At 35.2% G+C, this 16,274-nt stretch overlaps 1 protein-coding gene across 1 annotated transcript in view; it reads right to left on the bottom strand.

Moving 5' to 3' along the window:
• Positions 1-5,957: 5,957 nt before the first annotated feature.
• Positions 5,958-16,274, bottom strand: part of LRCH2 (leucine rich repeats and calponin homology domain containing 2) — a 30,391-nt gene continuing 20,074 nt past the window's right edge. Inside the window, exons 14-20 of the mRNA XM_035892114.1 lie at positions 14,645-14,689; positions 14,136-14,186; positions 12,997-13,054; positions 10,838-10,950; positions 9,590-9,727; positions 9,222-9,299; positions 5,958-8,376 (exon numbers count right to left, since the gene is read on the bottom strand). Of these exons, the coding sequence (XP_035748007.1) occupies positions 8,257-8,376; positions 9,222-9,299; positions 9,590-9,727; positions 10,838-10,950; positions 12,997-13,054; positions 14,136-14,186; positions 14,645-14,689 (603 nt within the window). The 3' untranslated portion in view covers positions 5,958-8,256. The remainder of the gene's footprint in view (positions 8,377-9,221; positions 9,300-9,589; positions 9,728-10,837; positions 10,951-12,996; positions 13,055-14,135; positions 14,187-14,644; positions 14,690-16,274) is intronic.

Raw genomic sequence — 16,274 nt, 5'->3', positions numbered from 1 at the left:
TGGAATCTCGTGGTTCTCATGGTTCCAGCCTGGAACAGAGGCCTCTGCACATGGTGTCACTCCCCTTGTAGACCCAAAAGGCCTTTTCATAAGAGGAAAGTTTTCTTTATAGCTGGAAACTGAACAACAGACTCACAGAACAAAACATTACAACCAGAAACCCCTCATCAACAACTGCAAAAACAAGTTCCAACTGTTTAGATGCCTTTGTCAAGGGATGATGTTCACTTTCTTTGTAATGCTGTTCCTCAATTTCTGCTTTATAGTCCCAAATTGTGCTTCATCAGGAAACAAAGAACAGCTGGGTGCGTGCAGATGCAGAATGAAAAGTCTCACAGGGGAAAACATCTCTCAAAAGAATCTTTTACTTTCAATATTCAGGTCTAATAATAAAATTGTCCACATCTTTAAATAAACAGAGAGAAATTAAGGTAAAATCAATTTCACAATATGGAATTCTATTTTAACCTACATTTGAATAACTTAACTACAGCTCCAAAACCTGGCAGCTTTAGTTCCCTAAAGCTGGATCTAGCAATTAATGACTGCAAACCACACAAAAGGTGATCTGTGCTATTGCCAAGTCCAACGCAGGGAACAGAAGGGAAGCAGGTCACCTCTGTCAGTAGGAGTTTCCATATTGGATTAAGTTTATTATTAGCAAGATTCAAAACGCTACGTTGTTCCAACTAGATATGCTATATTGGGTGGTTTTCACATTGTATGAGACAGGAAAGTGTGTAAATGTATAAAGACCCTGCTACAAGTGAAGGCATCTTTATCTTCACGTATTCTCAACACTGATGTCCCTGTTGGTCCCGAAGTCCTAACATACTTCCTACATAAGTGTCCTATTTCCCTGGAGTAAGAGTTAACATTTCTTTTGTTTGACACTATAAAAGAACGTATTTCACTATAAAAGAACGTATATCCTGATATGTAATGAGGCAGGTCACTTATCTATCAAAATGGCAACACAGACATTTGAAAGAACATATAACATTCTCATAATTTACTACAAATATATAAAAACCGAAGTGAAATCAAATTGAATAACTTGACTACATGAAAGTTATGAAACAGTTTGTATTTTATACACAGAGTATGTACACTGGTTTTGGAAATATGGGTTTTATCCATGCAAATTTAATACAAAAACCTATTTACAAGAAACCAGTAGGAATATTTTTCAAAAGAAACATATATGTTGGAAGCTCCAGCAATAATGGAAGTCCTGAAAAAAGACTTAATACAGTATTGTACAAGTAGACAATCTTCAGAAGTGTGGAAGATGCACTTTACAAGAACATGGAATACAAAATTAATTAAATGCACTATCAAAGATGTTGCAAGTATATACATAATTTAAGCATCTATTTTTAAATGATCACTCTCCAACTGTGCCTCAGAACTACTTCTGCCATGTCCTGCACACATTTATGTATTGATTGTTTGATTACATTGTATTTTCTGAGTTTTATAATCACAAGTTACAAAATAAAATAACTGAATACCAACTGAATGATAATCGTGAAGTAATCACGTTTTCCTTGTTCTACACATTACACCATAGTAAAAAGTATTCACATTATTCCCAATGTAATCCACCAAACAACCTTTTTGCAATGCCTGTGTACACCCCTCATGAGAATGAAAGCCTTGCGTTACCTGCTGGTGCAAACATGAACACTTGCAGCTGGGAATTCCCACAGTTGCAGCAATGCTTAATGCGACACATCGAATCAGGAAACACAACTGTATTAACATTGGCATGTGAAGAGCACAGTCTTGCACATGCCCCGGAAAGCGTATTAATACTGAAAAATGGGAGTTCCCATGCAAGGAATAGCATGATCAAATCCTAAACAAATATAGCAATTCTGGAAAGATTTCACCAGTTCACTTGTATTTAAAAATTAAACAAACCAAAAAAAGTATCCTTGTGATTATTTCCAAATATTCTCTATTTCACAATCTGCCTTCATAAAACGACTGTGGGGAAAAAAAAGTTACATTTGCCTTGTTTCACACCATCTTGAAAGAAGGGAGGAAATCCTCATCAGTGCCAAGTGCCATTTTAAATGATTGGCTTCATGTTGTAGCTCCGTTAAACTATTGAGGAAAATTCTGGTTTCACTGAAGTCACAGAATCAAAGAATCATTTAGGTTGGAAAAGACCTTTAAGATCGAGTCCAACTGTAAACTTAACACTGCCAAAATGGAAAGTTTCCCAAAACAAATCTGCTGTTGGTTTCAGTTATTCTTCTCCTTTCATATTTGCCAAGATACTAAAGTAGTCCTGGTTTTGTTTGTTTGTTGTAAGATTAGGATTCCAAAATGCATATGGAAAAACTGCATTTAAAATTCTTCTTTGAAAATGGAGTTGGCTATAAAACATTTGAACTAAAAATGACTGATTATGTAATTTTTGTAACAACTCATATTCCATCCATAGAAATTAATCAAGTAGCTTATAGCAATTTTGCCTCCCTTTGCCTCCCATGATAAAAAAAAGAAAAAAGGTCAAGACCAATGAGGGAACAAATACTGCATTAACCACAATTTTAAGATGTGTTGTCGGGATTGTAGCATATGAAATACTTAAAGACAAATAAAGCAAAGCGGCATTTTATTACGCAAGAAACACAGGAGCCAGAACTGCTCCTGTGCAGAAGCAAGTTTAAACTAAAACTCAGTTAATCACATATGTTCTCTATTTTAACAGTCAAGATCAGCAGAAATTTTCTTCACAGGAAGAAAATATTTTACCTTCGTCTTTATTTTATCAAAAAGTCTGTGCCATAAAATTCCTGATTATAAAAAATACAGTTTTTCCTCCATTTCTAAATGACTTACATATATCCCCAGAGAGTGTGTTGTGTATAGAACAAGAACAGTATTACTTGTTTGGATTCGCTCATGCGAGAGGACAAGTGACACGCTAACCTGTTAAGAGTCATGGTGCAATTTTCAATCAGTGAAGTTCTGTAGTTCCTAGTGCAAGCTTCCTCTGTCTCACTACATCATTCTTTGCTGGTGGAAGTTAAATATTGGTAAACATCTACTTATGTGTTACTCTCAAGTAACGTTATCGCTTTTCTTAGTGTTTTTATTCAGACTGCAAACATCTATTTAAAAGAACTTTGCACCCTATGCAGGAGGAGGCAGCAGCCTGAAGCCAGGCGTTTCCTTCAGGAGTTGCAGGCCACTCTCGGCATTGCACAGCCAGAGGCAGCGCACGAGCCAGGTACCCTACCCAGGGCTTGGAGCGGGCAAGGTTCTCTGCACCAGCAACAACGCTTTCTGCAGCACTGGGATAGAGCCATCCAAAACCATACAGACTTTGGGAAAACAAAGATGCCAAATATCTTGTTATTGTAACCGCTACGGAAACCTCCATGTACTTAAGGATCCGCCTCCCTCAGCATGGAGTAGCTACAAAACATCGATTTCTTTCTCTACTAAATCTAAAGGCTTTTCATTGGGAAGTGATTCAACATGAAATTAACTCAGAGCACTCTCTCCTTGGACAACTGTACCTTTCCCATTCCTAACCTTAATGACTTTATTTTTTTGTTAATTCCAAAGAGTCACCTGTAAACAGGAAATATTTCACTAGTTTTATGTGTGCTGGGGTAGCATTTTGTCTATTCGCTTTTGTTTTTCAAGTAGAGATCACTGTTTAATATGATGTAACTCTTGAAAGAAACTTATACATTAACCTTAGTGAGGGGAAACAAAAAAGAGAAATTTGATTTATCAATACAAATATCACCTATCTGCAGGAAGTGCTAAAAATTCCCACAAGTTGCTTTCAGTTGAAATCAGCTGAATTATTAACATGCTTTATCTCTGCATTCGTACACAGACCGATTCAGAAAAACAGGCAGACTGCAGCTATATTAGACAAAACAGCCACCTTTCATACAAGCATTTAAGAAATCAGCAGCAGTAAGAAGTGCCAGATCTTTGTCCTTCTCTTCAGTACTGATAAGCCATTTGGAAATTCTGTTTTAATGAAAACAGATGCTTTTTCATTTTTTGTTTGAATTTAGCTACAGATTTAAGTCAAAATCTGAGAAGACTGCTGCTAAAAGATAAGGTATTTGAAATAAAGTTTTTAGTGCAGTAAATAACTGGTGGTAGTCCTCACCTGCAATTTTATTGAGGTGACATCCTTTCCCATAGTATGAAAGCTGTGCTTCATAGTAATTATTCCTACCACCTCAATTCTGCATATGGCATATGAGAAAATTTGTGTTAAATAAATGATTCTGTGCAATATTTTCCAGCTTCCTTTGACTTACAAGAGATCACTATTTTTTGTCAAGAATTTGACACTAAAGCTTTGCTAGTATCAAACAAGTTTAAGCCATGTTTGCTATGGTCTCCAGCTCAGCTAGTCCATAAATTAAAAAGGAGAAATCTTTACTGAAGTCAAGAGCAAAACTCACATTGGCTTCAGTGAAGCTAGGATTTTACCCAGAAATTCTTATTATTCATGTCATGGATACTTATTGTTTCAAATGTATTCCTCCATATTTTATGATAATTTTAGTTCTTGGTTGTATTTTGGAAGGCCTCCAGATAGACGGGTCTAGATGGCTTTCTGCATCCCCAGCAGTGCCCCTGCTCACACACTGGATTGGCAGCGTTATACAATAGATGTGAAGCATTTCTGAGATACTGTGTGGGAAGTCACCACACTTTACAGCAATTATTTTAATGCTACTGCTTTAAGATCTCACAATATCTGGGACATTATTGCTTAAATGAAAAATCATTCATGTGCGACACACTGCATCCAATGACAAAAAAAATACACAAGGCCAGAAGCCTTGTCAGTACGTTGATTCACTCTGTCATTTACAGTTCCTACCACATTACTTCAGTAACTTTGTACAGCATTCACAATAACAAAAGCACTATAGTTAACTTTTAAATTTATTAGGAAATATTAATGGAGTTTCCTAAAGCTTTGTTGATGTTGACTTTTCTTCACATCTTAAGTAAAAACTGAGTGACTACTATAGGAATTGGGCAGGCCTCTGGTTTTAACCATCCTATCAGCTGTACCAAGTATTAAGTAATGACATTGCATCCTAAACAAAATAGGAAAAGGATACCTTAACCACACCTGTTGGGAGCAGGGATTCTGGAATCACAGTAGTTCACTAATGCCACTGGCAAAATTTCTTAAAAGAAAAAAAGGAGGAAAGTGGCATGCAGTAACAATGTGAAGTCACTAGATCTGTGAGCAAACAAAAATAAATAAGATGCTGGGAATCAAATGGAAAGGGAGAAAGGGGACAGTAGGCAAATTCTTGCACGGGGAAGACAGCAATGATTTCCACAGGCTGCTTTAAAATTAAAACTTACAATTCAAAACTTTTAGCATCTTTTTTGCAGTTGCTCCTGAAAAGAAAAAAATCACGATCGGAACAGCCAGTTTTAGCAAGGCTTTAGATTATTATTATTTGTAAAAGCAGCTAAAGAAAGACAAGAAAAGATTCATCTGGGCACAGTGGACCTTTTCTCAGATTGCTCCTAAGGATACTTGAAGGCCTTAATTTTTGCAATGCTAAAAAGGAAGTCCTGGAAGAATCATGGTTACCCTTCTCCATAAGCATGAAGGCAGCCATAATAATTTCCAGTGGATGGCAAAGCAAGACTGTTTCTAGCAAGTTTGTGGGGAAGATATGCAGAGTACTAAAAAAAAAAAAGTTATTTTAGTAGATTTCAACTTCAGAGATACAGTTTAAAATGAGTACATTAATTTCATATCCAGTTTTCAAGTTACTTAGGAAATAAGCTAAGCTTAAAAAAACCTGGTAAGCATCTGGCATGCTACATTAAGGAATTCTTGATGTTTACACTGTGATATAACTATATATTTAGTTCTAGTAGGGAAAAAGTTACTTTAAGATCAGAGAACATATATAAATATGACAACGAAATAGTAGTGTAGATCAGTTTAAGCCAGATAACAAAGTGACAATTTACAGTTAGCAATTCTATGGCTAATATACTGAAATAGAACTTTTTTATTGTTGTCAAATACCATAGCGAGGAATTGAAAGACAATGACTTATTCTTTTTGAATGATTGTGCTCTTCAAATGTAGCAAACAATAAGCATTTTGCTTAATGAATTATATTACTACTTTTTAGTCTTAGCATGACTTTTCAGATACTGCCTTTAATGAAAAATAGTTATTAAAGCTATTAAAACAAGTATTATGTGAATGATTTAAAAAACAATTAGAGAGATTTGCAATACCATGTTTCAAAGGTCAAAGCAATCCAGTTTCCTTAAACAAATATTTATGTAACCTAAGATTTATATCTAGGACTTTGCAAATTAAGTCTTCCACCAGTCTCTCCATGAGCTGTATTTTAAGAAAACACTATATAAATAATAGTGGGTTTTAAACATTACACATGGATCAGCTTGTTTTGATGGATTTACAAATAATGCATCTTTTAATAAAAGAATCTTGTAATCAGAAAAAGGTTATTTTTGTCTCAGCTATTGATTTTAAGGACCACAGTAAATGAAGTAACAAGTAAACGATACACCTCCTTCATTCTTTTCTGAATTATATTACATGGGGTCTTGATCAATTGGAAAGAACAGAATCAAATCTTGTTACACACTTGGCAAACATATCCCTCACTGAAATTAACTTAGCCTGAAACAGAAAATCTGTGACAGTCAGAACTTTTTTTTTTTAATTGAGATATCTATTGATGAAGAATGAACCAATACAAACATATTTATTACTAAAATTATGAAATTATTGGCAACTTGTTTGGAGAAGAACTCTACTCAACTGTGTATGGTTTCAGAATTTCTCAAAACACCGAGATTTTGTGCAGAAGCAAATACATAAAACTCAGAAGTTTCAAAAAACCACCACAGTGGAAATTTTCTGTTTTCACATTTACCCAGAAAAGTCTGATGTCTCAGCACAGTGACATTTGTACAAACTGATTTGTGTGCTATGCCACACTTGTGTAAGTTACACAATAAATCCTGTAAACACTGAAAAGATAAACACTGGTATTTCTTAACTAAATTACGGATATACCTGTTGTAAAAATGTAATGTGAGATCAGGAGCAATATTACACAAAATCCTGAAAGTCACAGCATAAACCTGAGATTTTGGCAGTTTTATCAAAATGTCGTAAATTACTCTGTAATGCATCACTAGTCCTTGTGTCTTACTCACCGTATATATTTGTTTGTCCCAAAGAAACATAGACAACTTTTTTGTCCAACAATACATTAAACAAAAAATGATTAGGTATTATCAAATTAAATATCATAAATAAAAAGTATTTACAGTATTTTCTAATTATTAGACAACAAAACCAATTAAATTGTGCAAACTTAAAACACCCAACATCAAAAATGTGAAGTATTACTTAAATCTTCACGTACTGATTTTACAAAAAAATATTAAAATATTTAAAAATTTCCATTTTATCTATTTTAAACAAAGAAATTTCAAAAATGTTTAAGACTATTAAGAGTTATCAATTACACAGGCACTTCACATGTAAACAATCTACAGTACAACTGAAAAAAATATTTGGCACCAACCTAGAAGACTGGAAAAAAACTCAATAAAATGTGTCCTTTTCCCATTGTATACTTTTTTTGTGTAATCACCGTACACTCAGACTAAATACTGGCAATGTTAGAAGGGTATAAGTTACAATCAGGAGTGCAAAAAATAAAGAATGCAAATATTAAGCTTTCTGAGAGTGAAAGTGGATTACAAGTGATCAGTCGCTCGCATTTTTACCATCATACCATTGCTACATTTTTGTCCTACCTTTAAATCAAATGATTGACTTGAAAGATTAAATTGGGGGGGGGCGTGCTTTGTAATTCTAAAATAATTCAAACAATATTTTCAATGTAGGAAAGGAAATCCAGCATTTAACTGTAACACTGTGAGATGTTAAATGGCAGCTTTTAACTTAAATTAACTGGAAAGAGAACCTGATGCTACCACAATCTCTTTGTTCATCCAATTACAAAAGGAAAAAAAGAATAATTATGGTCTTTTAACTGGCAGCTGACTCCAAGGTTTTCACGTACATCTCCAAAGTAAGGCTCTCTACAGCATCTGGACAGATACTAGTTTTTGATGGCTTGGATGTTCCTACGTAGGAAGCTGAACTGCCTCAGAGCAATCCGAATCAACAGATCGAATGGTAAGTTGTCTAGCTTCCAAGAAGTCATGTCACATGGAGGAAAGCTGAGATACTTTCAACGCTGGCAATTCAAGCAGAGCTTGAACTGTGAGGCCAACCTTCACCAGACCCCTTTCCTCCAGAATGTGGTGAGGCAAGCAAAGTCTCTCCTGCAAAATAAAGCAGTACGTTTATCAAGCTTCATTCATTTTTTTTCCCCAAGGCAGGTAACAAACACATTCTCTCTGAAGTCACACATACATCACTGTAAGACACACAGAATAATGTCTTTGGCCTTAAATTTCACACGTGGTTCTCTACAGTAACAGAATGGTCAGAAACTAATTATATCTAGGATCTGTTTAAAGTGTTAAACTATGACAACATCAGAATATACATAAAAGACCAAAGAGTGTTTCTTTTCATAAGCAGACAGAGAAAAAACAGGCTGATGGGCACTGCTGGCTCAGTGGCCTACTTCCCCCCTCCCTTGTTTTGTAGGATTATTATCAATTTTTCCCTTGGGAAAACTTGGAAGTGCTGATAGACTGGGTTATCAGTAATGAGCCATTCCCTGAGAAAGTCATCTTTCAGTTCCAAAATTCAGCACAAGCTGGATAATCTTCCCAACTGCTAGCTAGTGTTACATGCAATTCAGGAGGTAAATCTTAGCATCTCTAGCTTCTGTGGCCTGTGGCTCCACACTATATAGAACTTCCAGATATTATAGCTCAAGACTTTCAAATATTATAACATCATCCTCCCACATCAGTTCTTCTATTTAGATGATAATTTATTTTATGAGGAGGTCAGTATTATTTTTACGATAAGGAACTGACTTCAAGCTCATACCACAGGCCAGAAATAGAACTTCTCATATCTTCAAGTTCCCTGGCGAGTGTTATAATCAATATAGCTCCCTGAATTAAGTGTCGTCCCCCCCCAAAACTCTCTTCAATATTTGCTGACATTTTCTGTGGTTATTAATAGTAAGTCAATAAAGCAATTACAATACCTGTGGAACGCCCAATTTTTTACAAGCATCAAGAAAGTTTTCAACATTTCTTCGGCACTTTGCCATACTGAGTTTAGGCTGTAAAGACAGGATGTTACATCTTCATCATACATTCATGAAGGATTGTATATTTCTAATGCAAATTCAGTAACAGTTACTAAAACACAAAACAAATTCTGTGAAGACTCAGTATATGAAAACAGCTCTTAAACTAAACTCCTAAGCCTCGTTTAATGCTTCTTACAGAAAAACTGAAGTAAGGAAGGTAGCCAATTAATATAGTTAAATATGATTCAAGATGTTTCAGTATTGAACTTCAAAAGCTTGTTTTCACATAAGATGCAACAAAAGTGAGATAAATGACTTACCACTGCTGGCGATGGTACGTGAATGCTGGCAACAGAACGTGGCCTTATGTGATTGGCTAAATGGCAAAGAACTACTCCATCCATCAATGCTGCTCCAATGTCATCTGGCAAAATTACTTTTAACCTTGATTCAAGATTCTATTAAAAAGTCCATAAGTAAGTTACTTTCAACATTAGCTAATTTAAAATTTTATATCCAGGGTATTTTAAAGCATTCAGTTTAAAAGGGACATTTTAATATCAAAATGAAGTAAATGGAGTCAACTCACACTTTACTGAGTACAAATATCCTTTTCTCTTTATGATTAACCTTACATTCCTTTTGCTTGTATGTTTGTTTTTTTTTTAATGACACAACTACATACATCAAGACAGACATTCAGCCAACAGCTACCATGATACATATAGCTCTCAAAGCCATACTATGAACTCGCTACTTGTAATAGGAAAGCGCAGAATTTAAGGACAAATGTTAGACTGAATACCTCATTAGCTGTTACTGTGCAGAATCTGTGTTAAAATCACTGACAATTTTACTAGGAGAAGGGCAGAAGGGTGGGAGGGGTGAAAGAGGGGAACACAACCACTTTTGGCATGGCTATTTCATTCATGTAGATGACAGTTAAATAGCTGAGGAAAGGGTGGCCAAGAAGCACCCACACTTGTGTTGCAAAACAGAGAAGGGAAGCGGGGAATGTTTTTTCCCACCCCAGCAACAAGCTTTTGCTACTCAGGAAGTGAACAAGACAAGACTGCCTTCATAGAAGTCACGCACCAAATCAGTACTGCCCTGGAAAGCAGAACTGCTACGATTTACAGTTAACTATAACTTAAATATCATGACAACAGAACTATACAGAAAACAACTTACTGGAAGTCTGAAATTTAGATCCCATTCAGTACTGTATAACTTGTAGCAACTTTATACACTCAAAAAGCATTTGACTATTATGATGACTATGACCATCTTTCTTCAAATCTCAGGTCAAATAGCAGCAAACAGAAGCAGACTTACATATTACATTTTTCATTTCACTTCATTTTTCAGCTAAAAAAACATTTAGTTCCTGGTTGGTCCAAAAATAATACCAGTGTAGCCTGTTACATGAAATGCCTTAGGAAGAAGTATCACTACAGAGATGTCCTTGTGTAACTGTAATGATTTGCAGGCCTTTATTATAAAGGTTTAAATTGTGGTACACAGCAAACTAAATGCACTGCACCCGTATAGTAAATACTGGTACATACATTGCGAAGCTGTCTTATTTGTTCCCTTTCTTCCCTTAAGTGTTCCATTTTCCTCCTCATTGTAAATCCAGGATCCACTGCACCATAGTCCTGGCGAGATGCACGGCTGAAAGCTGTTGAATATTAGTGACGTTAGGTTGTAGAATTCAGATAAAAAAATGCAATGACTAAAAATCTACCATGAAAGACAAAAATGGAAAAGAAGCTGCAGAACTTTTCAGAACAAATGTATTTGAGTATCCTGATGTAAAAGATGCTATGAAACTTATCTTCCAAATAAAACATACAGGTCATCTTAAGTGCAAATGGATAACCAGAAAATATGGAGATAGAATTGACTTCAATATTCAAATATCTGCTGAGATACACAGCTGCATTTACACTTTTCCAAGTATATCTTGCTATCCAGCTTTTAAAGTATTTTCATTGTGTTTTACTTTTAATCAAGTATAAAATCTTTATGGAGACTAAAAAAAAAGGGACAGAACTCCCTGATATAACTTACAATGAAAGACTTTAAATATATATACATGCGCACACACACACATTAGGTGTGCATATGCAGAGATACAGTGATTGCTTATTAGAGAACTAATTGAAAAATACAAAATGTCTCTAAAACTTCAGAGTTCTTTAAAAATGAGGTCTGTTAAATAATTACATTCATTTCACTATTCTTCGTGGTCAGAAAGCCTTCAAAAAAATTCAATTATTTTATAGAACACCAGCAAATAAAACCCCTTCTGTAGCAATACCACTGTATCCTTAAGTATTACACTTTTATTTTAACTTTTGAGGGAAAAAAAAATAAATAAAAAAAAAAATCATACACCTTTAGAGGTTTTTATATTGTTTTTCATAGTTTGGATTTTATCAAGAGTTCTAACAATCAAAAATAACAGAAATGTTATAGGTATTCTTAACATCACTGCTCTGATTTTATACATTATGAGAGTCTGTAGTTTGTATACAGAAAAATATAATTGCATGTTACCAACAGTATCTATGGAAGCATCTAAAACCACACAGATTTTGGCTTGTAGCTATGAAACAAAAAGCCATTCACTTCCCTAGAACTGAGTGAAAGGCATGCTGGTGTTTTACAGACACGAGCTGGCAGTTGCTCCTAGGAAGCCTACTACCACACTGAGAAAAGAAGGGCTGAAAGTCCTAACAAGCCTGCTTCCTCCTATCAAATCTGCACCTTCCTGCAACCGAGTAGGTAGATAACTCAGAAGCCTCTAAATGATCACAGCCAGGCATGTCCTGGTACATGCAACCTAACTATCTCTGGCACAGAAGTTTCATGCAACTGCTCTCAAGTGACTTAAGGGCCCTGAAGACGCAAGTTGCATGACCTCAGCCAGACATACTCTACTACTGAGGGCTCACAGGCTAGTATTAAGGAGGTGAAGCTTTGCTATCATAAACACTGAATGAAATTAAACTGAAAAGTTGAGATCATTCTTTCTTAATGAATTTGCACGAAGGCTCTTCCCTTAGAAACAGAGAAGAGTGGTAAGAACTAGACAAAGGACTGCACAGTGGCTTTTGCAAACTATGTTTTACACTGTTGACATCCAACATTCACATACACACTTGCAAACAAAAGAATACTGTAACTGAAAAAAATCTGCATTATTTATACCTAGATTTCAGAGGACTGAAAGTCTGCTTTAGACAATACAACTTTCTTATGAGGGTATGGGAGTCTTGGAATAATCAGGGTGTAAGAAAGCACTACGCCATAATATTACTGGCAAAGCTTCGTTCAAAGAATCCTTTCATAGGACAAATTACAGAAATCTACTTCTCTTTAATCCATCCTGCCTCAGCCATCAGGTCTCAAGAACTATTGCATGATGTTTCCCTGTTCTTTGACAGTGACTAAATATGCACAAAATAAATCAGTGGGGGAAAAAAAAAATTAAAAAAATAAAAAAAAAACCACCACTGTGCAACTTAGGGAACTTTCGATTATTTGTTTGCCAAAACAGCTGTCTATGTCTTTCCCAGTACTTTGCTTGTGATAAGTATGCAGAGGGGATTGCATCTCTTCATATTCATTCCAATTCATGCATCTGCTATCCTTACCTTCTATTCCAGCCTGGAAAATAAACATCTGTTCTATCATGCTATGTTAGAGAACAGCAGCTTACCTGACCTTGGTTTGAGCCCAAATGGACCATGAATGTTACTATCTGTCCTTTCATAATCCTGTTAAGAGAGATAAAGTAAATTTTCTTCCATTCATTAAAAGAATTAACTTGTTCCCATCAAGACAGTGTTTAAGTTATTCTTGCTTATGAAAAGTGAGTCCTGCTTAACTGTAACATACTCTTTGAAGGGGACAGCATAACATAAATGGAATGAAAGTAACCTCACTACATGCAGACAAAATTACCTTACTGATGAAGAAAAGCAGCACCAGATTAACTAAAATCTACTCTAAACCATTCCAAACTATGCAAACTGTTCTGTGAACACAGTCCTAAGCCAGCTGTAAGCAAATACCAATACCCTCCCAATGCTTAGCATAAAAATATTTCTTAAGAAATGTTTACTCTAAATTATGAAGATCAGGGTTTTTTCATTTCACCATCTAAAGAGGGAGATGCACTCAGTAATTTGTTAAGTGCAAGAGATATCCTTATTTCAACTCATTTCACTGTATTTGGGAGATGTTCTCATTCTGCTCTCTCTGGTTCCTTATTGACATGAGGTGGACGTGTCAATAATCTTTGGTATGCTTTATTCACAGCTCAGTAGTATACTGCAGCCCCAGTGAGACCACATGGACATCCCTTAAAAAGGAAAGCAACGGATGAATGAAGCTGCAAGGCTGCACCACGAACGCAACAGCCAGAACTGTAAAGGGTGAAACTCTTTAAGTGTCAGTGCCTTTGGGTTCCCTGTGATATATAAAACGCTAAACCGCAAGTTTTAATTAAAAATCCTCTGGATGGTTAGTGCAAAAGGGACATATGCAAAATATGGCAAATTTTATTTTTGTTTTATTAGCTGTTTTCATTAGGAAAGACAATGGAAACATAGCAATGCACCTTTCCATACCAGTCAAAAATAAAATCTGGGAGAAATCAGAGAGTTGCAAAGGTAAAGCAAGTTGTAGTATCTGTCTCTAGTTTCTATCTATTTTTAAATTTTTATTATGATAAAATATTTCTAATTGCAGTTTCAAAGGAAACTAACAGCTTTATATCTGCATGGAAAATCTGGTGACAAGTAATGTGCACACAGAAATGTTTGCTGAATGAAAAACAAAACCACAAATTTGTACCTCAGACGACACAGGAGACTGTGGAGACACATTAGTATTATCACTGTCTTGCTAAAAAGAAATCAAAGAGATGAAATTATAAAAATGAAAATTATGATTTAACAAGAAACATGAAATTATGAAATACACGATACATGAGACATGCAACATTTGTCAAGTATGTGACAAACTGGCAGCAACTAATTTTAAAAATATGTAAGTCAAGGCAACACTGTTCACTGTTTATGTCAAATACTACTTTTCCATTACCTCTGCTTGATAGGCGAGTTAGCTTTCCTATTACTGAAGGAAGTAAATGTCCTACTTTTCCCCCATACACAATCTTGATGACTTTTTTCAAATCAAGGAGTGTAATACTTAATTCTGCTATGGCTTTGAAATGCAAAGTTTGTTTGCATGAGCTCTAGCCAACGTTCTCCTGTCCTGTGACTGTGGCTCGTAGGTGTCCATAAAAAGACAAATAAATAAAACATTTTTCTTAAATATTTTACGCAATTACTATTTCTCACCTCATCATTTTCATTTCCACTTGAACTCTTTCTGGAAGACTTATACTGCAAAACACAGACAATTATTATTTTAAAATGGAAGTATGGTTTTCATTTTAATTAAACGGCTTGATATCACTCTAATGTTACTTATTGTTGGTGACACTGCTGAGAAAAAAAAAAAATCACGTTACAGAATCAAAGGAGCAAAAAAGAAACAAAACTGAAAAGGAACATCTAGTTCCTAGGCTAGTCAAGGTCTTCATTAGGTTGATGAGAGGATAAGACCATTTTAGAACTATAAATATTTTTGTAATGTGAACTCTGACTGCCTATGACAGTTGATCCAAGTGAAAGGATCTTAAGTACTGCTACTCCAAAGCACTATTTGCTAGAAAAATTATGCAATCCATTAAAGTTACTTTTACAGTTTTGTTATGTAAATTTAAGATTGCTTACACTGAGAGATTGACTTGACATTGTAAAAAATGAAATAAAAAAAAGTCAGTATTTCCTTTACAATTTCAAAGCCTGATCACATCCTTTTATCTAAGACCAGCATTTTTCCACAGTTCTGTCCGAGTTGTTGCACACTGCCTTCATCACTGTCCCACTACCTGATTATCCTGAAAGTGTAGGAAATGAAGGAGGGATTGAAGGAAGAAATTTACAAAAGCAGTATTTAAGAAAATAAGGTTTTCAGATCAAGTGTACAAAAAATAGAAAAAACATGCAGCTGGAATTATAAAAAGATCCATCACTACAAAACTTTGGTAAGTGTGCTGTGTGTATATGATATAGCCAGCCTACCCATCTTTATGATATAACACAGGTAAAATTAAGAGAGTAACTTTGGAACTGGAAGGATGGCTTTCCTTTAAAGATCTGACTTTTAGGGATACATACAGGTTTTAGAAGAATTTCTTAAAAAGGAAGAAAAACCTGACTTGCAGCCATGTTCTTTAATATTAATAAACATGCAAACTTACATAGCTCTATTACAGAAATTTGTATTTATTAGTTATGCATAGAAGATGCTTGTCTTCTTCAAAGGTATAACTGAGCACTGTTGGACTGTAAAATAGAACAGCTTTATAGAGTTGAATTTTCAACAGGTTTTGAACTACATGCCAAATGATGCTGACAACAATGGTGAACAGCATCTCTCCTGAAAATCAAAGTCTAGGACAAACATAGCTATTAGCTATCCTACTGCCGCTCATTTTCTCTGCAAATTAAACACATTTTTTTGAACAGTGATTGAATAGATGTCAGTTGTTGGCTTGTGGGATTCTTTGGGGTGTGGGGGGAGGATTCTTTGGGGGTTTTTTGTCTTTGGTTTTTTGGTGGTTTGTGGTTGGTTGGTTGTATAATTCTAAAGATAGCACACAGTAATTCTTTTCCATTGTGGATATGCAACAAGAATTTTAGTTTGGATCCAAGACAACTACAAACTATTCCAGAAAATAAAATGCATTTTGGTTGATAAAATTGTGTTCAGTGGTAAGATTCTTTTTACATGTTTAATGCAACAAAGATTTCAGGTTCCAGAGAGACTTCAGTGCAATAGCACAACAAAAGGAGTTCTGATTCTCTTGGCCATTTTCCTGCCCTTCTTCTGCACAGTACAAATGCACAATAAAAAAATAGG

The sequence above is a fragment of the Egretta garzetta genome, unplaced genomic scaffold, assembly GCF_000687185.1.
Source record: "Egretta garzetta isolate BGI_Z169 unplaced genomic scaffold, ASM68718v1 scaffold404, whole genome shotgun sequence".
Lineage (NCBI taxonomy): Eukaryota > Metazoa > Chordata > Aves > Pelecaniformes > Ardeidae > Egretta > Egretta garzetta.
The sequence above is the reverse complement of the archived record's forward strand: the minus strand, read 5'-3'. Positions and strand labels throughout refer to the sequence as shown.